This window comes from Phalangium opilio, unplaced genomic scaffold, assembly GCF_054372755.1.
Source record: "Phalangium opilio isolate 3A_F unplaced genomic scaffold, DU_Popi_V2 ptg000024l_1, whole genome shotgun sequence".
Lineage (NCBI taxonomy): Eukaryota > Metazoa > Arthropoda > Arachnida > Opiliones > Phalangiidae > Phalangium > Phalangium opilio.
This window is the reverse complement of record NW_028324155.1, coordinates 8,008,215-8,030,557: the sequence shown is the minus strand read 5'-3', so window position 1 is coordinate 8,030,557 and position 22,343 is coordinate 8,008,215. Positions and strand designations below refer to the sequence as shown.

The following is a 22,343-nucleotide window of genomic DNA, read 5'->3' as shown; positions in this document are numbered from 1 at the left end:
GTTAGATTTGGAAGAAAATTGGTACAAACGATTTCTTAAAGAAGAAAATAACACAAAATTGAATTGACTTGTATGGATGTCAAGAAGGAATTGGTTGGCACACGTATCTCAGAGGTTAACTGGGCGTTATAAACGCATTTCGGAAATTCCACCAGTTTTATGTTAAAATTGGTCAATTTACAAAAAGCGTTTGCGCAGAAAGAAGGCGGGCTGTTACCGAATCGTTAAGCCTTATGTTCAAACTCTTACCTACCAGTTTTTTAAGGCTAAATTGCTTTCTTAGAATTTAATTTAGCTAACCCTAACCTCAAATTCAAACACGAATTTTGCCCTTTAAGCCTTGGCAACTAAAAAAAATAATTTGAAAGTTACATAATCCGGTTTTAATTAAAATCCTAATTAGCACGCTCTACTAATTAGTTCGGAATACTTATTAATTAGAAGAAAAAAATAGTTATGTAGGCTTAGCAATTAAGGCACTGGATGGAGTGTTTGTTAGATTGTAAAAAAAAAAAAATCACTTAGAAACACAATAACAAATGACCAAAGCCGGGAAAGCGGATTAATCGCGGCTTGACCGATTACAGCTTACCACGACAGAAATATCTTGGCCAAGTAACTTTCAAGTATTCGAATGCATTCAATTCCTCCAATAATATTAAACCCATTTAACGGATGATTTTTGTCCTTTCAGAACCTCTTAAGCCTAAATTCCCGAGCTAAAAATCTTTATGCCTAAATTGAAATATTTCAAATTAGGCTTAGCGTGGATTTTAACCAACATTTCTCTGCAATTCGGTTCGTTCAGTCATAGCCCACTTGATCACGCACGCTGGCTGCACGCGCTCTAGAAGCCCGTCCAAACGATTTTTTTTACATGTTAACTCGCGAATACGGCGCGTCACATAGGTTCGGTCTAAAATTCAAACCCGTCTGGTTTTAACATGGGCCTCTATGGGAGGGGACCAGTTTTTTCAACGTTTTTGACAATATTAGTGCATGTACTGGTTCAAATTTCTTGAATTTTTAATGAGACGTGTATTGAAAGGTTTGATATTATCCTGTAAAATTTCAAGTCTTCAGCTATAATAGTTTTTTTTATAAAAAATAAAAATCATCACATAGTAGAGAAATTGAAGGATTTATTTCTCTACTATGTGATGATTTTTATTTTTTATAAAAAAAACTATTATAGCTGAAGACTTGAAATTTTACAGGATAATATCAAACCTTTCAATACACGTCTCATTAAAAATTCAAGAAATTTGAACCAGTACATGCACTAATATTGTCAAAAACGTTGAAAAAACTGGTCCCCTCCCATAGAGGCCCATGTTAAAACCAGACGGGTTTGAATTTTAGACCGAACCTATGTTATTCTCATTTTTAGGGTCGATTGAGCGGGCTTCTATAGCGCGTGCAGCCAGCGTGATCAAGTGGGCTATGGTTCAGTGCACATTAGTGTGAAAACCGAATAAATTCACGTACTATAGCAATTCTATAATGGAATAGAATCATGATTGAGAGTATATATGTATATATAAAAGAAGATAAAAAACTTAGTTTGAAAAAAAGATCGATAAGGAATTCGAGCGTAATTCCAAGCCGCTTAAGCCTTATTTCTTAAGTCAATAAGCTCCTACAACGAGTGGGAAGATTTCTTTGGCGGGAACCGGAAAGAGAAGGATGATGTGGTATTGGTGGCGGCAAAGTAGTATATAGATTAAGGAAGCAAAAAAGGATTAATTCTTAAGTTATTTTCAAATTAAAATGGTCTAAAATTATCGATTTATGATTTCAAACTTTGATAACGATACGTTTGATTAATTTTACACCTATTAATTTCGGGTTGTATATTTATTTTCAGGTGTTTTAGGTGCGGAGAACTCTTCGGAGAATTCGGAACAATGGCGAAACGACGAGAAAGAACTGGTGGATAAATTATTACGTCACTACGACCCGAGTGTCCGTCCCGTTCATAACGCGGCCGATTCCGTGGTTATCAGACTGGGTATCACACTCACCCAAATATTCGATTTGGTAAGTGACAAAAAAATTAAGATCTTCCATTATCCCAAAATCCTTAAGACAACATACATATCATCGCGTTGATGTTATAGTGACAACTATTTGGGCTATGACATATTCAAAGAACTTCGCCATACCCCTTATAGAACCAGAGTTAAACCCGAAGATGGCAATTAAGATAATCACGTACATCTTTTATGCCCAATAAATATCTTATACGTGATAAGATTAGGCTTAACTTCCTGGTTCATTTATGAGCTGATTAATTGGTTCCATATAAAGAAATAATGACCAAGGGTTAGATCATATTTCTTTCCAGAAAATATCCCTCCCTGTTCGGAGATCTCCTAAAGTTTTGGGCCGGCCCCAACAATTAATAATAACGATTGATTTCCTTACTGGCATAACCGAATTTTCTCTCTCTCTCCTGCAAACTCTAGAGAGACGTTAAGGCTACTTAATGACTGACCAAAGTATAAGCTCAAACTCAAATTGTTCTAGGAATATCCGAATATCCGAAATTATCAAAAATCAATAACATATATATCAGAGTCCAACTCTCCCTTCATCGAAATGGCTTATGAATATCTATATTATACTTATAAGTCTAGACAGAACGATTTATCCCATAATATTGGGATTACTTTTAACTAACGATTACTATAGGGGCTAGACAGGTCGCAAGAAATATTGGTTTTTCTATTACATTATAGTATTGAAATTTGCAGCTCGATTTATGTCACATGTCGCTACGTTCTGTGGGTAATTACGTTTTAATACTTATTTTCTTAATGGGGTCTAAGTTCACAAACGCCGTTTCTGTCTCGTAACCCGCGACTTGGGTACTGAGATAACTTGGGTCAAAGTTCACTACGTATAATGTCTAGTCCAAAAATATGAACAGACGCATTTTCGGATCGCACCTAGCTCAGACTCAGACGCGCTGAAATTTTAAAAATAAACATCCGGTCTCTAGGTGCACTATGATCAAGCGTAAATGGGGTGGGTATACGGTTATTTTTTGGGTTGTATTTTATTGTTTATCCAAGTTGAAATCTCTAAATAATAAGCCAGAAAGCGATAGATAGATATCCCTAATGGTAATAGCCTATGGGTTGTTTGTTGGAAGTTGGAACAGAGAGAGAGATTTGAGGGTACGTTGCTGCGTACTGTGAGCATGTAGGTTTTTGCTCGAGGAAAGGTTTGGAAATCGAAATTTGTCTTCATCGTCGTAAACTACTTCCCAAGTGAATTGCATCACCTCTATATAGTATTTTGCCCAAGAAAGTTTACTATTTTTGTTTTGTTATTTTGCAGTACATGGTTCATAGATAAGATGGTAAATCAGATCCTGGTTTTAAAGTAATTGCGTAACCTCAGCATTTTGCCACGTTCGACCGCGACAATTGATAATGAATTTTCGTATAAACCAGAGAAATTCAAACCCACTAGGCTAGACTTTGTTAATAACAAACCTTCAAAATTTGTTCTATGACCTGTGCCTGTGCCAACCCTGTGTTCTTGAAACACCATCTCTTCTACTAACTCTGTTCATATTATGGAGGACTATAGTACCTTTCGATGTACTTTAGTACCAGGGGTTAAAGGTTATACAAAAGAAAAAAAAACGAAACTTTTTAGGTTTTATTACCAATGGCTAGGGGTCCCTTGTGGGCTTTCTATAAGAAGAATAAGAAAAAAGAATGCCTAACCTGGGATACGCGTTGCTTCCCTCCCATGTAACGTATCGTTTCATTCTTAGATTACAGTACGTATAATATTAAGAACCCTACTTTAATGAATATGGGACTTGTTGAAAACTTAAAGTGGCACGCGAGAAATTCTATAAATGATTTGCGATGGTATTGGCTCCGGGGATACCTGCCGTTAGAGTATAGAACAGGCAATCTTGGTTTTCTTGTTATATAGTCTAACGCGGTCAAAGGTACGGAGCTGTCACTATCGTCTTTCTTATTTCGTTCAATCTTTAGGGAGCCATGGAAACAATTGTTTTTTTCACCTCAATGTTTTTCCAGTACGGTGATATTAAATATATACATATCTTTAAAAATCACTCGCAGTTTGCTTCAATGATTTAAATAGCCCCTATTGTTATAACCCCAGAAAGAGCTGGGCTATGACATACTTAAAGGATATCCCGGTATCTCGTTTAGAACCCAAGTTCTGACACTTAAGTTCAAGGTGTCAACCAGAGAAGAAGTGTAGAGTTTATAGAAATATGCTAATTATGCAAATACACGTCATTCAAAGTTAAACTTAATTATTACGCGCAAACCATCCTGTTAATTAACTAAAAGGCAACTCTTATTATTGCTCTTGGCAAAGAGACGGTATTTTTAAAGTTGTAAAAGTGAAAATTTTATCGGGAAAATTTGGCGGGAAGAAAATTGTATAGAAAGGCGCTGGAGGGAAGTCCTCGTGAGATTTTCACGCTCTGTCAAATTAAAGGGATATAGCTTTTCATTTCCTATGTTGGCGCGCGAGCTGTTTTCCCGCCTTTTTCGCCCACACACGTTAAGCCTATTTTATTTAGTGAGGAATATGGAGAGAACGATCCTTACCTGCATCCTGGAAGATGCTGCGGGATGCGGGATGAAGAGAGAGAGCGAAAAGAGGGTTGATGAAGACGCGACGAGAATAGCTAGCTGCTGCTCAGTATTTATCCTTTAGGGATTTTACCATCTGGGATTTGTTCGCATTATACATCAAAGGCCAAATCTATGTAAAGAAAGAAATAGAGAAATTTTTAGCCCTGGGAAATTTAGGCCTAATTAGTAAAATATCAATAGGAAATAGAAATTGATTCGTTCGGATTCTATTGATGGAAAATATCCAATTAATTTCTTTGAATTGAACCAATCTCCATGGGGAATTTTTAATGCAATATTTGAAAAATTCCCATGGGCTTATTATATTAATGAGTATTGATTCTAACATAAGTTTATAATATATGTAATCCCATTTAAGTACGGCACCCGTAATTAGAAGGCGCTACAGAATATCTTAATGAATAGACGATACCTTTTTATCTAAAACTTGTTTTAATTAAGCATAAAAAAATGTTTGCCAAAACTTTGGTATTAAATACTTTCCAAATTAATTAAGGCCAAACTTTGAGAGTTAAAGAGGTTACATTCAGAAAAGAAATGAATTTCGAGTGGTTTCTGGTTTTAATTTCGAAGTGATGAAAACCCGAAGATTCAGTTGAAATAAAACTAAAGAAGGAAAAAAAAAATACAAGATCTTTAAATTCGGAGAAACGCGATGCGAGACGAGAGAAAACCTAAGTACTCAGTCCACTTGCAAAATGCAATAATAAGGAAAAGGACTGGAGATAGGATAGAAATTAAGGATGGGCCCCAGGCTCCTCCGTATATAGCCGCGGGAAACCGGAAAGGAGCGCCTCAGACACTCTAACACTAGAGTCAGCAACAAATTGGGTATCTCCGTTTACAAGTTGGTTTGGGTTTAATGTCACGAGGGGGAAAAGGAGGGCAAAAACCTCGTGTTCTCGCGCGTGCTACATCCAAATTAGGCCTTGCACGTGAAATTTCCCGTCAAAAAGTGGTTGGTATAAATTGGCGGGAAATTAATTTAAATCTCGCGAAATTTCCCGCCAAAAAATGGTTGGTGAGAATTGGCGGGAAATTAAATGAAATCTCGCGAGATTTCCCGCCAAAAATTATTATAGGAAAAGGCGCGAATTTAAAGAAACAACGTACTTAATGATACAAGTGGATTTATCACCTTTAATTAAGTCAACGAATACAGTCTAGACCTAGAGAAAATGTCCGGATTTTTGCTCACATCCGTTGGGAGAAGATTGAAAAGGTCATAGGACACCGGAAGTAAAAAAAAGGGGGGAAAGAAATGACCATGCGCCAAATGATAGATGAGGTGTCTCCTATATGCTCTCGGAGGCCACCACACGGATAAATCAAAAGAAAAACCCAAGAAAAAAATAAATAAAATATATACAGAATTATTACTAACATCGCAAACTTTACCGTAACACCCAAATATTTGAACAAGTAAAAACAAAGTCCCAAAGGTACCTAACATTAATTTTAATCACGCACTATGACGTAACCCAAACATAAACTTACGCCATAAACATTTAAGAGCTACGCGTTATATTATGAGGTATGTTTTACTTCAAGTAATGGCTGCTCATCCTTTGTTTCGTTATATCCCCCAAAAAAGAACTTTGATATATTTTACTAAGCTATCGAGAGAGTTTTTCTGCTCAATTAGACATTAGTGTGGGTGGTGGGCTAAAAGAAGAGAAGGTGCTGGGATCACGGTTGTTATCATTAAGGAACTACAGAACGAATCTCCCGCTCGTAAACCTACTCCAATTTCCAGAGATACTAGGCTAAGAATAGACGATTAATTCCCCTAGAGACACTGCAAAGTCTTATATCCGGAATATTCCACGAATATAATGTAACACGCACATTCAAGAAAAAAAATACTATTAACAATAGAGCAAATTCCGATTGGACTGGTCTAGGAGGATAAAGCGAGAGGAGTCTCGTGGGGATGTTGCGCCATCTGGGGGAAAAATCTAGGTTTAAAAAGAAATGATAATTTTTTCTAATGGCAGTTTCTCTCTCTCGCTGGGATGTGCGCGCTTCGTTGAGGGGTGGGGGAGTGAAAAACATACTAAGAGGTAACAAGGTGTTAGTTACTCTCACCAAGACTCCTTGGGCATAAATACATCATCCTCGTAGGACTCTAGTCTAGTTCTGGTTTGGATACCAAACGAAAAATTGTCTGCTTGAGATAAAACACTAATTAATTATGGCTGGCTTATCCTTTTTTATCGTAATTTTTTCCTTTGTGTGTTTTGTAAAATAACATAGTGGAATTTATGTTGTAATCTTTAAAGCAGTTAAAAACACTTATTGATTAATGGAAATTTAGGCCATTCTAAGGTTGATAAAGGATTTCAAACCTCATTTAATTAATTATTTTCGTTACTTTTTCTCTCTTGTTCTTTTCGAGTAATTAAATCAATTAATTTCCCAAGAGAGAGGAGAAAAAGAGGGGAAAAAAATTTGATTAAAATACCATGACATGAATTTATTTTTCAATCAAGCTAACTTTGCGATTTTAAAGTATTACCATTAAAGTTTTCGCTTTGGCTATGTTGAAGTTTTGCTAAGATTGCATGGTCAGATTTAAGATGGTAATGGTAACAGCTTTGAAATAAAAAATGATTTGATAGGACGATTAGAAAAATATCAAATGTTCATTATCGGAATGTAACACCTTTCAGTGGTTTCACATAATGGGTGGGTGGTATACGGATCATTTGAAAAAGTGTTGAGCTAAACAATAAAAAGTCTTTAAAAACCATAGAGAAATAAATGTTTAGATACCCAATATAAATTTTATCCTTCAGCGCGTATACATTTTTGAAAAAAAAGAAAACGAGTTTACTTCTTAATCATGAACTGTCTGATATCGAATTTCAGGATGAAAAGAACCAGGTTTTGACAACCAACGTCTGGTTGGACCAAGAATGGGTGGATGAATTTATGGTATGGAATCCAGACGAATACGCGAACATTACAAAGATTCGAATCCCTTGCGAGAAACTCTGGTTGCCCGATATTGTATTGTACAACAGGTGGGTCAGGTACTAGACCTTTTCGATTCTTACTAATTACATTAAAAGTTTTTTTATTTAATTGTACCCTGAGCTAAGCCTAAATGCATTATGTTTAATAATTTATTATTCGGGGTTTTGCGGGCATTCTTGATTCGTTTTTTTCGCATCACTTCTTGTCCCTTAGCGCCGACGATTACACTCGGGGTTATATGAACAGTCGAGCCATGGTCAACCCCGATGGTAACGTATTCTGGCCCCCACCTACCAAATTCCGAAGCACTTGTCCAGTTGACGTCACCTATTTCCCGTTCGACGACCAAATTTGCACTATGAAGTTGGGTTCTTGGATATACGATGGCCTACAAGTCGGTATTCGAGTTCATTTTAGACAAGCTAGAGGAGTGCGTTAATTAAGGTGTTTGCGTTTGGGTTGCAGGTTGACGTTATGAACAGGACATCGGCGGTGGATTTAGACAATTACGTGCCAAACGGCGAATGGGAACTGATGGAAGCCAGGTTAGTTCGGAACGTAGTCCGTTACCCTTGCTGTCCAGAGCCATTCCCGGATGTCACCATCACCTTAGTGATTCGGCGCAAGACACTGTATTACATGTACAACGTCGTAATGCCCTGTATGATGATGAGTGTTCTAACTCTACTCGTCTTTTGTTTACCACCCGATTCTGGCGAGAAAATCGCCCTGGGGGTCACCGTTCTACTCGCTTTCTCCGTTTTCATGTTGGCCATCGCCGAGAAAATGCCCGAAACTTCAGAGTCTATACCTCTACTTGGTAAGCCTCAAATCAAAACCTAACCTAATCTAATTTAACCGAATACACTATGAAGGATCAGGTTGTGGTCTTGTCCTCAAACGAATCATTCATCTTTCAGGTATTTACTTAACCGCTGTCATGGCCATCACGTCCATATCGGTCGTGATGACTGTAATCGTTCTCAACTTCCATTACCGCGGGCCGAACCGTCGCGAAGTGCCTTCCTGGATGCGACGCGTCATCCTGGACTTAGTGGCTTCATGCACGTGCGTCAAATACAAGAACACCGGTAAGGGAAGCGGTCACTGTTCGGACGCCTACAATCTTAAGGACATGATGGCCTCGGTGAACAACGGGTACCGAGGGGGCGGCGGGCCGTCGAACGACGCTTGCCGGCTCAACATCGAGTCGTTTCACGACGAGCTGAAGGATTCCAACGAATACTCCAGTAACGAATCGTTAACCAATGCGAACTTAAATGACTTTGTCCTGAACGCGAAACACCGCGCTAGATGTTCGCGTACGCATCATCATCATTGCGGACTTCCGGGAACAAGCGGGGGCACTTCCGGACTAGGTGGTGGTGGCTCGGGAAACCGAGTCCAGGACGAAATTCTGAGGACATTACGGTACTTACTGGCTCGACAAGAGCAAGAGGATCATTACACGCGTACCGTCAACGAATGGCGCCAAATTGCCATCGTTATAGATCGGTTACTGTTTTGGATCTTCTTTATAGTGACTTTGGTCTCTTCCCTATTGTTTCTCGTGCTCATACCGGTGCAGAGACGCGGACCCAAGTTTGTTTGATAAGCAAATCAAGCGTAGTGCGAACGCGTCCTTAAAACACTCTGAATAATTAGACCTAACTTCTTAGATAGAATAAAAACAATCCACCTTATCAATTCGGCTCAGGGGAGAAGATGGACGGGTTAAAGCTAAGCCTAATTCGTCTGAGTCAACTATATGATAAGTATGGATGGAATGGTAGGGAACGTATTCTTACGTAATAAAAAGAATTAAATTAAATTTAATCAAATAATTAAGATGCTCATAACTGTAAATAATTAATTGTTGGACTCCGGAGTAGATGTAAATATATGATGATATTAATGATGTTGGTCTGTAATATATTTTATAACGTAATAATTCTAATTAATAAGTTAATTCAGGAGCAGATGACAAAGGAGTCTCGGACGCTAGCTTCCATAATGTAGAGGGCAATGGGATCCGCGAACGTCACGGTTATTAACCAAAATCATTACGCCAGTGCCCCCTCTCGTAGGAAATTTGAGCTTTATTTTCCAACCAATAGCGTGGCTGCAAAGTCTCGAAAGGAGATCTGGGAAATCGCGTCTGGAGCCTCTCTTTAAAAATACGTATCGTCTGCTTATAATTAGCCTAGGCTTAACGAGTATTAGAGTTAAAAATGGATTTCAACGGCTTTTTAATCTTTTTTTTAGACTAAAATTGATAATGAAAAGCCCAGCGAGTAACGTATGTACACTATTAAAAAACTAAAATGTGTTTCAGTGCCAATTTTTTCTTAATTTCGTCTTGAATTAAATGATAGCTACAAGAGGTTGGGAAAAGAAATCACTCACGATCTTTTAAAACCCAAAAAGTAAGAGACAGTGATTTCGTTTCCAACCTCTTGTAGCAGTCAATTAATTCAAAAACATACGGAATATTTTGGCCCTAAAACACATATATAACATTGTGTTTCGGCATCTTTTAAAACCTTGCTTTATAATTTGAAAACCCGAGCACAATCATTCCAGTGGGCACAAATTGTTAATTAAGCCTTGGCTTACCTGGGTTTCTCTGCTAGTTTGGACTTAATTTACTATTTAGTAGGTTTAAAGTCACAAAATGTAGGCCTAGTCTTATCTTTTATCTTAATACCAACGGTTACAGCTGTTTGAATAAAGTATAATTATATTGTGTATATTTATGTCGCGATCGGATAAGACGAACCTCAGTAGCCACCGTTAGTCCGTTATTACAAAACAAATTCCCAGCAGACTTTGGTGCCAGATATAATCCACCAAAAGCATCGTCTGCTATAATGTCTGATAGCGCGTCTATGGCAAACGATACCGCTACAGCTGTGACGTACGCGGGTGCCATTGCCCTCTATATTGTGGAAGCTAGCGTCCGAGACTCCTTTGTCATCTGCTCCTGGTTAATTGGGTCTAATTGTAAAGGGAATTAAATATAAATACCGTGTTATTAATTAAAATTTTAGAAGCTACATTATACAAATAAAAAAACAACCATCCCATAACTTTTATATAGACTAGTTCCGAAATAATTATAAAATTAATAAATAGGGCAGTTTAGTAATTAAAAAAAAAACGTGAAATAAACAATATATAGGGACACTAAACCATATATCAATGTATACAAAATTAATTATTACAGAGAGCTTTAATTGCTCAGTTAAAAAAGGAAACTTTACCAAACCAAAAAGAAAAGTAATTAATTAAAAAATAAAAAGAGACATACAAAAAATATTAATTAATTTTTATTTTTCTATTAGGCCTAAATTCATTTCCGTGAATTACAAAAAAATATTTATAGAAATAGAGGTAATATTACCAAGGGCTGGAAGATGGAGTATATATAAACCTGATATAGCCTTCGTCTTAATTATCTCTATTCGAATAAATAAATAATTGGTCCTAATTAAATTAACACGCTACAGCGATTTAAGTTATCAATTCCAAAAATAACTTTTAACCCTAACCACCGCTATTCAAATTGTATTAAAGTCGCCTTGGTAATCTGATTCGCTAAAAATATTTCAAAAATCAAAAGGGTCCACTTCATATCACGACCAAAGAAAAAGGCATAAATTCCACGTTTAATATTGAATAGGGGTAGCTTTAATGGTAATGCAAACTGAGATTGAAAAATATCCCCAAGGTGGAAGCGAGCGAGCGAGCGAGTTACCAATCTTCTCCGGATTTTGGATCAAGAAAAATATATCTTTCTTTTTTATTTTGTAGCAAAAGATCCTTTTTGGAACGCCCCCCCCCAACCCATCCCTTCCAAACGACAACTCCATCGATCAAATTGACGCTAGCCGCGTTAAGAAGCTTGTAATGTTCCAATCGGAGTTTGCTTAACCGATTAAATTATTCAAAGTAACTTTTAATACTTGATACAAATTGAATCTTTAGGGTGAACGTTAAAACTTTCTCAGTTTCTTAAGGCCCCTTCTGAGTTTGGGTACTCCGTCGATGACCTTGAGGTTTTTACCAAGGAATATACAGTTTTACTTGATATACTATGTAGTCCTTGCAGTTCACTTTCGCGAAGAAGTAAGTGGGAGAGAATAGTAATAAAAAGGGAGCTCTTAACAACCCCATGCCCCTAGGGCACGGCCACCTTTTGTCCGGTTGTCCCGCTCGTCGGAGCCTTATCTAAACATCAATAGATTCAGTATCTTTCTTCCTTCTAATTTTCAAGAATAGCGAAAGTAGTTTTACTACAATAAACGAGAAGCTAAATTACTATAGAGCATCCTGCATGTTTAGACGATATGGGACGAGAGAAATTGAAGCACTACTTTCGCTGATTCACCGATCTGTGATTCAAACGAAATAATATAATTTGGTATAGTTGCAGATCCTAACTTGAAGTTGAGCCAGTTTCAGTAATATATAAATAAAAATAATTCAATGTGTATTATTCGAGCCGCGTCTAGGTAAACGTCACACCCGATATTTCACTTCACAACTTAGTATCACTTTTAGAGGCTTCTTTCTTTAGTTTCAGTTTATTTTGGGCCTCGATTATGTAAAGCGGATCTTTACAAATCTGACCTTTCGGAATTTGTGGGTCCAGAATTTCAGGCAAAAGGCAATCGTTAAAAAAAGCACAAAGTTTAGGAAGCATTACGTTTTGCCATAAATGCCCATCTCTCTCTATCTCTTCCACAAAAATTGGGTTATTTTCGTCTATGTACACAACGAAGAAACACTTGTTTTTATCAGCGATATTTAATTGCCCCTGAATTTGATAAAAATAGGCGTGTGATCTCTTCAGTGTAATGTTGGTTTTCCCGTCCTCATCGGTTGTTAGGTTTAAAAATTTTATTTTTTTGTTTTTTATGGCCTCAGTTAAGTTTAGGCCTATTGCTGATGGTGCCGTTTTCACTTCAACCAAAGCTTGTTCATCGTCTATGACGCCTGTAAAACCGAGACATATTTTTAAAAACCCGCTGACCAACAAACATTCCTAAAAAATTAACATACCATCAGGACTCGCTGCTAGGTATCCGTGTTTCAGGTCAACGTACAGACCGCTTGGTCTAACAAAATAGCCCGTTTTGTCCATGAAACATCTAATTGCCACAGTTTCGTTGGTTTTTCCGTATTCCGTACACTCTGATGAAAACGTTTGCTTATACAGTATGCTCTTGACAAGGTTGTGACACGATGTGGTCGTTTTACGTTTCATGCAAAAGCCAAAAGTGGAGGCAGTAAGGCGATGCTCTCTGTGCGCGACATAGACTGGGTTTGCGTGTTGACCGCGGGATATCTTTTCGATTTCAATTTGTTCAGAAATTGTAACCTGTAGAATACGTAATATACATGAAATATTACATTTACGTGAAACATATACGCCACCAAAGCTTTAGGGTCATTGTTGACCAAATTGACCTACCTGAAAATTCTCCAGTCTACTGGCTTTCTTTGCCTCAAACTGGTCCAGAGTTAATGGCACCGTATCCGCTTTAGGTCCATAGTCTTTTTCAATTGGTAGTAGAGTGGCCATCACTTTTCTGCGTTTCTCTTTTGGAATGTCTTCTTTTTTTCTGTCATTTTCTCTCTTTCTTTTTCTCTTCTCCATGAAGGTTTTGAAATGAGCTCCAGGACTCTTTCCCATAGCGTTCTTCCACGGACTTCCGTGCCAAGAAGAACCTTTCTGGTAGTTGAGTCCAGATAGCAACGATCGTCTTTGGTAGCTTCCTTTTTGAGAAAAGTTAATTCTTTTACCCGAGTTAATTTTGGCTAGGATGCTCATAAATAGCTCGGCTCGATTGCTCGTCTCGTTGGCGTATAGGCGGTCAGCCTTCGCGGCCAAGGAATCGACCGACGCCATTATAAACGGGAATATCCCGTTCTTCTTTAACTCGGGTAAAATGTTTTCTTCTCCTTCTTTGTCACCTTGACAGAAATAGGGACGACATTTAGCATGATCGCCAAATACGTGTGCCGGTCCATTATGTAGGTCATGACGTAAGTTAGCCACAGACGAATCGCCTTTTGAGTTGTGCGTGATTGCTCCCCGTGCGGCAGCTGTTAGTTTGTGTATTTTACCTCTCAACCTTTTTCTACCATTGCAAGGAAGCTTTGTGTTGAGGCTAATTTTGTGCAGTGCCTTAGTATAATTTTTAACCGCGTGGTTGGCACACTCCAGTTTTTGCACTTTGCGTCCGTAAGGCACTTTTTCGATTATTCGACACTGAACGCTGGAGTCACCATCAGCTATAAATTTTAGGTACCGAACACCGTGCATAGCCTCGCTACATTTAAATCCTTCAACTACGATGTCGGCTTCCATAGCTGAGGAAGATTTGTCCCAGTTTCGATAGCAAAGGTGTTCTTTAGGCGTCTCATTTCTGTTGGCAGATAAGGCGCAGGCATAGCAATATTTATTACGTACGCCTAGAAACAGAAGCTTTTTCGTCGCTCGTCCAATAATACAAGCCTTTCAAATTTATAAATGATTAAATATGATGCGAGTATTACTCTTAATTGTAGTATTTTAATTATTACCACGCCAGAGGCGGCGTTGTAGTTATGACCGTAACTTCTTTTGCACCAACCACCATCAAGATAAACCGTTATACATGGAACACCATCATCGTCTACGTGGTTTTGGGCAAGAGCTAGCTCCCTTTCGTCGTTCCCAGCTTCGGTCATGGAACGAAGTAAAGATTCTTTCCAATACTTGGCAATTATACGAATGGTTTTTCAATTTAAAATTAACCAATGCGTGGAGTAAGAATTAGTACCTTTTCGAGGAAGCGTTCTTGACCAGAAAACTTATTCCAAGTCATGGATGGAATGTCCATTATTCCAAACCATTCGTCAAGTTGGGAGTATCCGTTACCAACTGAAAGAGTGGCCCACACGGCTTTTGAATTTATGTCATTTTTCTTTCGGGTGGACATAGTTTTTTCATTGGGCGATTCGGATGTTTTTAAAAATCGTTTTTTACAAGTTATGCATTCGAACACGAATGTGCTTTGAATGCCACGTCTCTTTTCTTCTAATAAATCAAAATACCCCAGAGTGCAAATCAACCGATGATCGAAATTTAGCTTGAGACACCAATTTAAAAAATAATCTATTTCAACTATTCTATATCCTTTAATAATTGACTTTTCATTGTCTTTGCAAGGGCTACCAATGACTAACTGGTAGTTGTCGAGATCATTATTTTCCGGTCTAAAAGATTTAATTAGTTTTACAAGCCTTGCCTACATTTAAATTTATTTTAATTACTTACGATGAAATTTCGATTCTCCTCCTCGCCAAGCTTTTCGCTGATGATTTTGGCGTGCTATGAATTCTTGATGAATTTTGACCGACGGAACAGATCGCGCCTGAATTATCTAAATCATCACTAATCACTGAACACGACACGCAATCAGAAATCGTTTTGCAACAGTTGTAACATGTCTGTGTCGATGTGGACACGAAATGTATTGGGGAAATGATTTTGTTTTTACTAGAAAGTTGGGGGTCAAGCGGTTCTTCGAGTTCTAATTGTTTTCTCTCGGCGAAAAGTTTTCTATGCGTTTTAGCGCGTTTAGTTTTAGCTTTCTTATTACGCAGAGCTCCTTTGCTATTACCCATTTTTATGTTTTAGCGAAAAGGTTTTTTCAAAAATAAACAGACAAGCGATGCAGTTCGTTTCAAAAATAATACTGAGCCTCTGAGCTTGAAAAGATGTAGGTCTATCTATAGATATTCGTATTTCACCCCGTTGTCTTGAACATATTTCGACGAAAAAAAGTCAGAAACTGCATAGGGTGTTATAATACGGTGGAGTGATATATAATGTGAAACCCCATAGAATTGGTATACATTGGCTATAGACGGGCTGGGGAGACGGCAATAGCTTTTACGACCTGTCGATGAATCTTTGTTGTGCCGCGGACCCATTAGGCTGGGGGTGTTAAGGGGTGTCATAATTGGTAACAGAGGCCGACGGATGCCACTGATTTTGAAACTACCCCCCTTTATTTTTTTTTTCTTGACGTCATTTGTGGGTCAGCGACGTTTTTTTGACAACGGCGAACGCTTGAACTTCTTTTAATTGAGGGGGAAAAGATCATACAACTTGAAACCTTATTTACTTTCAGTAGGAAAGAAAGGGCGGAACAGGGTTAACTTTATACTTTTCAAAGAAAAGGCCTTTGGTATTGTTGGCGCTGACAGGCAACATCAGTTCTTGAATAGAATTTGTATTACGTTGGATTTAGCTCAATAATTTTTTGACTTAAAATTTTTTTGAAAATGATATATAAGGAACAAAAGCATTTTCTATGGGATATGAGGTTCTCAAGAGGATCGGAAGAAAAAATAATGTTCTACGGTCAAAAAAGCAAAACAAAAACACCTCGAATTACAATTAAATGTCTGTTAAGTTCATAAGTTTTAAAACTAGAAATCTATAACTTTCAGAGGCCGTAGCTCGAAAGATACTTCAAATTAAGACACTTTCCCTGTTGAAATAGGATTACTTCCGTAGGAGATGTTTCCAACGGAAACTTTTCAAGTTTGAACACTTTATAATTAATTTATAAAACAACTAACCCCTTAAATCGCGAGTCGATTGTTTTATACGAAAGAGAAATTTGTTTTCTTCATTGGGTAAAATTCTTATAGCTTTTCATAACGATCATCGACGTGAAAATATGATTTTGGTTAAAGTAGTTTTTGAGTGAATTTTCGACCAGCTTGTTTTTTTATTCTCAGAAGGGGCCTTAAGCGCGTGCACGGTTTGACTAAATTTCCATAGACAACTAAGGTCTTCGACTCAGGTTCAAAGGTTTATCCCTAAAAAAAAGGCGCCTAGATATGATTGTTTTTGGTTATAGAGAGAACCGTTTTGGGTTTCAAAATCTCTCAATTCAGTTTTGAAAACCAAAACCAAAAAGAAAGAAAAACATTTCCAATTTCCGTTCAGTTCAAGCACAATTGTAAGCCTATTTTCATATTTATACGATGCAATTTTACGCTTCGATATCTTACCAGAATTTATATCAAAACTTTGAAAGAATTTGTGAAACGAAAACTTTGTAGTAATATTTTTTTCTTACAGTGTTATTTAGAAAGAAAAAAAAATAATTTTAAAGGAAAATTATTCCCTAGAATACGTTTGTTGTCAAATTTAATATTGAGAGGAATTCCTTCACTCGTCCAATAGAAATTTATAAACCCCAAAGTCGTCTGCTTAAGTCAAGATAACCCTAACCACCTAACACCAAATTGGCAGTGCCACCACTATATGTCTTCTTTAACATAGACATATAGCTTCAATATTCATTACTTTACGGTCTTGAAATAAAAAGAAGACATTCTAGGATATTACACCTTTCCTTTAAGGTGTAAAAAAACGTCTCTGAAAGTTTCGTTGATGAGGTAGAGTAGCGTGTAGTTCCAAGGGGACATTGGGTAACGGTGATAAAAAAAATCCAAGTTAATGTCCAATGATAGAAGGGCTATTAGGGTAAAACTTTGGCTGAAGACACGTTCCCATCGTGTCTATGTACCCACCCATTTAGGATGGTGAGACCCGAGAACATCATGAATTTATCGAGACCTTACACGAATTACAGTAATAAAAGTCTCTCCTATCATAAACCCCGTATTTAAGGATGAATATTTACGAATTCATGTGAGAATTTGACCTATTCTTGGTGTGCTTTATATATCGCTACACGACATTAGGTTGACCTATTAGTTAAGGTTTTCACGGGAGCCACCGGTCTCCGAGGGTTCCATGGTCTTTAGGGAGCTAGCAAAGCTACAGTCTCTTAACTAGGATGACCATTAAATGCCTCTTCTATATCATTCGTCGTTATCATTACCAATCTCACTATACTCCCAATTTGGCCAATAAATACAGTTCTTTCTCTGTCCTGAAGGCAAACTCGAAGATTGTTATATATAGTTACTAATTCGCTTTGATGTACTACGTCTACCGCTCCTACATGGGAACGGAGAAAATATTGACGTATAATGAGAGATCAAATATCAGTTGATTGTAGGGATTTTATTTGAAGAGATAACCTGATGAAACTTGGAGCGATTACTCTACTGAATGTCTATTTTCAAATGGTACTTTACGTTTTTCTCCATAGACTTCTGGGTAAAAGAAAAAATAAGAAATTAAATCAAACTGACCTAAAATGAATTTTTGGATTCTATCCAAGCAAACACTGTTATTTTTTTAAATACATTATTTGGCACGAGAATTTTCGTTTACAATTAGCCTAATTCGACCTCAGACTTTACGTCAAAAATAACGGGTTTCATAGCTCGCCTAGACCCAGTACTTAAGTTGACGGAAATGTTAATTTCTCCTGGTTTTCGCAAAGCTAAAACGTTTTATTGATTTTGTACATAGGATGGGAAGTGAAATCCCTCTAAGTAAACCACGAAGGGCACTTAGAGAATATAAAACTTCCTTCCAAGTGATTAGAATTTAAGAATCTTAACTAAGCCTAACTTCCTAGAGAGTTTTAAACAAACTTAAATGTACGACTCTTTGAAGGTAATTACTACTCGGCCGCAAATACACGTACACAGACTTTAGTGGCCAGTCAAGCTTAAGCTATAAGGAGTTTTAGTTAAGTTACTAACCACCATCTTCAAGATGGAGATGGATTATAAAAATCTTTCTTCTAAAAATTCGTTAAGCCTTGGTTTTTCAATTCTGAAATAAAAATTTCGCGCGCGCTTTTAACCCAATTGTTGCACGAGGGATTAATACCACGTGCTTTATGGAAAATTTAATATTCATAAGTTTCAAAATTTCACGAGATTAGAAAAACTGAGCGCGTGTCTTTAGTCGCGATTGACTTTAAACAAATAACGATTTCAAAATATAGAAACCCATTGCGAGGAAATTAAACAATCAATATTGCTTTAAAGTAAAAGTTTTGTAGAATGTTTTTCAAATAAATGTTTGGAGACGTAGGATTAAAGGCAGGGACTTAGCTGGCTCATCCAGTAAATTTAAAAAGTCTATTGAACCATTGACGTCCTCGGAAGCGATAAATAAACTATTTTAAAAGCGAAAAAATCGTTGAAATCCTATCAACTTATTGAGAAAAATCAATGAAATTCTTTTAAAAATATTTCATTCCTTTCCTAGTCATTTAAAGATTTCTTATCAATTTTTTTAATCTTAAAAGGGATAATGAAACGAACTCGTTTCAGATTAGGGTTAAATTAAGCTCAACCGTAATCTTTGAAATAATGTCTTCACGTCCACTTTGAGATTAAGTTGAGGAAATTAGAGATACAGAAGTGAGAGCGAGAGGGAGCGAAAAACCTTGAGAAACTTCCTTTTGAAGGGTTAGAAACTCACCAAAGAAAAAAGAAGATGAATAAAATTGAACTTTGACCTTAATATAAAGTACTTCGAAGAAATTCCTTGCGCCAAAAAAATCTCGCGTAAAGGATTTCAAGGTTTGCTTGTCTTGTAGGCGAAAAAATAAATTTGTGTAAAATTCGTGCGAGCAATTTAAATAATTGGTTTTTCACGAATATTCCTTGATTGATAGACAAGCTTATTGAATTTGAACCTCCTTCGAACTTGGCGAGTGATTTAAAAATCAATTTATCAAAAAATCCCCAATACCTTTTATTTTCCCAATAAAAAAAAAATCTAGTAAAGAAAAGTTTGACTAAACTTGATCTTTTTATGGATACGGCAGGTGGCTATCTTTAACTATATTATTTCCTATGGTAAAATTACACTAGTGTCATCCTTATCCTTAGATCCCTAAAATATCACGTTACAGCTAGCTATAGTAAGGCCTGTCCTCCGCGCATCTCTATGACGACGCGAAAACGATTTTAAATTTTGGGAACTAAACCAGGCGCGTCCGAGAAAGAACTTTATACTTAAAAGTCACGGTTTGTTGCTCGAGTCACAAAGAACAAAAAAATATTAATAAATTAATCATAAACAAAGCTAAGACTTGGTTCAAACAATTTCCTCAAAAACAGAAATAGACCTAAATGCTATTTACGATAGCAAAAGTCAAGGATATATTTAATTTTAGAAGTAGGAATGGAGAACGGTTAGTATTTACTTCAGTCCACTCCGACTCATAGACCACCCAGTATAGAGCCCCTCCCTCCAACACGTAACGAAAAGTTTAAATTATCTTATTGGCTCACTTAAACTATGTTTTGATGACGTTGCTGACGGGGACACGAAAAATACGTAATTCCTTTTTACCTCTGTCGCTCTTTTTTCATACCCTCCCCGTCCCGTGGAAGGGGGGGGGGTCCGGGACTTTGACGCGCGCCCACATTACTCTGTTCTCCATTCCCACTTCTAAAATTAAATCTATGCCTGCAAAAGTAGACGTCTTTAACTTTAAGGTTTAATTGTTATTTTGTTACATCTCATTGCGTATTTTATAAAAACGCAATCTCGCAAACCGATATAAAGTGTCAGAATTATGAACGATAAGGTAGAAAATTACAAAGAAATACATAATATATCTAATATAAGATACATTTATTAATTTTAAATATTGTATACGACCTAGGAGATGGAAAGACGGACGATCATCCTTCAAAAATCTTAGGGGTTTTATAAAAGGCCCTCCTAAATCTAGCAGTAGTCTATCCTGTACAGTATACAATTAAGGAGGTAATTCATTTAACGCTATGGCAACAGTCAAGTCAGATATTTCTTTTTTGATGTATAACATCCTGGAGCTAAAATGCATAATCACAGCGCAGCGTCAACATCACTTCGACCGACGGTATTTCAGGCGTCTAGCAGAATGATTCCTTTTTTTATACAAGTCAAAGGACCTTGAAAAAGTTGAATTTAACAATTCGCGTGCTGAAAGGGGTCGGATAGTTAATGCGAAATTAGAATAGACAGGTAATGTTTTTAATTCTCTCCGATGAAACTAGTACTGTAAGTTGGCCTCTTGGAGATTATTGCTCTTAGCAGAAGTAAGATGAGACTAGAAGTAAAGAGCTCTAGCATTGGTAATAGATCCTGGCACTACTGAACAAATTTGAGGATTTTATGCCGCTTCCATCGCGCCTACACTAGAGAGAAAAAAAAATGGGCCGAGTTCCAAAAGCATTTCTTACCACCGTCCCCTCAACCTAAAGGTGCGGAACACGGACGCGGGTGCTTGAATCTAGTTCGGCCATGAGCGTCTCACGTTTTGGAGGGAAAATTCAGAAACAACTACCAGAGGGCCAACCGTTGGTGTGTTATCAAGAATATTCACATTCGCAAAGTGAAGAATTTGGTACCCTTATCCTACTTCTGCTCTTAAAGATAAGACGACAACTTGACCTCTCATTGTGATAATTTAGATCGTCGTTAGATTTGGTTTGGTTCAACAGGCGAGGAGGGGTCAAGTTGCCGTCTCTTAGCATGAAAAAACGAAAAGCAAATTTTCGTTAAAGTGTCCTACCCCTTTTTTAGAAGCAATAACTTTAGCACCCATCATTAAATTACACAATAACAGGTGACTATAATAGAAAAATAGTATTCAGGCGTACAACCACACCACCACCGCTCACTACTTGGCACAACAAAACCGCATAAAAAAATCTTAGAAATACTAGATAATTAAGGCTCACAATTTCGTCATAAACTATATTTAAATTGGGAATAATAAAATAAAATAACGTATAACCCTACTACTATTGTAATAATTTCAAATCCGGTTTGGTGAATAAAAGAAACTAATTACTTTGTAAAAAAAATAATTAAATATTAATTTAGCTGAAATCATACGTAACGTATTGGGTGGTGGAAACAAAAGCGTATTTTAATCTATAAATAATTTAGTTTGTTAAGCTGTTAACATAACACGTCATAATTAAAAATACAGGGCGATCCAACAAGCGAGGGTGATAGAATCAGTTTAAGGGGTCACCCGTAAAACACTTTAAATCATAACTAGTTTATTATGTTTCTTAAGCAACTTAATTCATTTTCGACAACACCCTGTACAGAAGGACTTACTACAGGATGTGAGTTTAACATTTACGAAATAACTTTTTATTTAAATTAAAGAGAAAAGAAACTTGCGCGATTAAGATTTGTTTGACATTCGGTACGGTATCTTGCGTAATACGACAACTGCTTCGTATGTAAATAAGGAAATTTAACGTCACCAGGATAAAGGGTGCGGGGGCGGGGTCGTTCATCAAGTGCGTTAGCCTTTCTGTACGTGGTGGTGACGTTAAAGCAGTCACATGGGCCTAATCAAATATAGCATACGCTAACCTCAGATATAAAAAAAAACTCAATATAATTTTAAAATATACTTTTAAAATTTTCCAATTTTGCATAAATTGTAATCATAAAACTACAACGCTCTATTGATCAAATAACAATGAGTTTGGAAATTCCGACGGAACTATATACATTTATGATTACCATAAGCTTTCATGGCCTCCGTAAAAACCCACAATATTAATAATCTATTCTATCACTAGAAAAACCTGGTGTAACGGGATGTATATTGCAGACGCCTAAACGTTATAATCGATGAAAATGTTACGCAATACCTCTAAAACACTACAAGGCCTAATTCGCGACTAACTATAGACCTATATATTATTTTCAAACCGTACATCGTAAATTCCCAATGTCAACTC

The 22,343-nt window shown here is 37.0% G+C and overlaps 3 protein-coding genes across 10 annotated transcripts in view; 1 reads left to right on the top strand and 2 right to left on the bottom strand.

Annotated features, from left to right (window-relative positions):
• Positions 1-22,343, bottom strand: part of mst (misato mitochondrial distribution and morphology regulator) — a 102,630-nt gene that overhangs the window by 63,602 nt on the left and 16,685 nt on the right. For all 4 annotated transcript variants that reach the window (XM_089868417.1, XM_089868418.1, XM_089868415.1 and 1 more), the window contains exon 13: positions 4,611-4,767. The gene's annotated coding sequence lies outside the window, so the exon portion shown is untranslated. The remainder of the gene's footprint in view (positions 1-4,610; positions 4,768-22,343) is intronic.
• On the top strand, positions 1,447-9,602 carry LOC149692620 (neuronal acetylcholine receptor subunit alpha-10-like). Of its 5 annotated transcripts, none has more exons than XM_089868425.1 (6): positions 1,447-1,526; positions 1,868-2,040; positions 7,530-7,684; positions 7,851-8,031; positions 8,103-8,457; positions 8,558-9,602. In XM_089868425.1, the coding sequence occupies exons 1-6, from the start codon at positions 1,517-1,519 to the stop codon at positions 9,247-9,249; spliced, it is 1,566 nt and encodes a 521-aa protein (XP_089724551.1). In that variant the 5' UTR covers positions 1,447-1,516; the 3' UTR covers positions 9,250-9,602. The 5 variants fall into 5 exon arrangements, with proteins under 5 accessions (XP_089724551.1, XP_089724550.1, XP_089724553.1 ...); XM_089868424.1 differs by having other exon boundaries at positions 7,530-7,693; XM_089868427.1 differs by lacking the exon at positions 1,447-1,526 and adding an exon at positions 1,550-1,773 and having other exon boundaries at positions 7,530-7,693.
• LOC149692619 (uncharacterized) lies at positions 11,662-16,446 on the bottom strand. The gene is made up of 6 exons (XM_089868412.1): positions 14,965-16,446; positions 14,468-14,903; positions 14,229-14,402; positions 13,114-14,160; positions 12,702-13,020; positions 11,662-12,635 (listed from the first exon to the last, which is right to left on the bottom strand). Exons 1-6 carry the CDS (start codon positions 15,312-15,314, stop codon positions 12,178-12,180), a joined length of 2,784 nt encoding a protein of 927 aa, XP_089724538.1. The 5' UTR covers positions 15,315-16,446; the 3' UTR covers positions 11,662-12,177.

What these genes read in the sequence shown, in the direction of transcription:
- LOC149692619 (XM_089868412.1), bottom strand. Translation starts at nt 15,314, where the DNA reads ATGGGTAATAGCAAAGGAGCTCTGCGTAATAAGAAAGCTAAAACTAAA. An exon ending in AGGAGAATCGAAATTTCATC is followed by an intron (nt 14,904 to 14,964) that starts GTAAGTAATTAA and finishes TAAATCTTTTAG; the next exon opens with ACCGGAAAATAATGATCTCG. An exon ending in CCTAGCAGCGAGTCCTGATG is followed by an intron (nt 12,636 to 12,701) that starts GTATGTTAATTT and finishes TCGGTTTTACAG; the next exon opens with GCGTCATAGACGATGAACAA.
- LOC149692620 (XM_089868424.1), top strand. An exon ending in TCACCCAAATATTCGATTTG is followed by an intron (nt 2,041 to 7,529) that starts GTAAGTGACAAA and finishes ATCGAATTTCAG; the next exon opens with GATGAAAAGAACCAGGTTTT. An exon ending in AGAGTCTATACCTCTACTTG is followed by an intron (nt 8,458 to 8,557) that starts GTAAGCCTCAAA and finishes TTCATCTTTCAG; the next exon opens with GTATTTACTTAACCGCTGTC.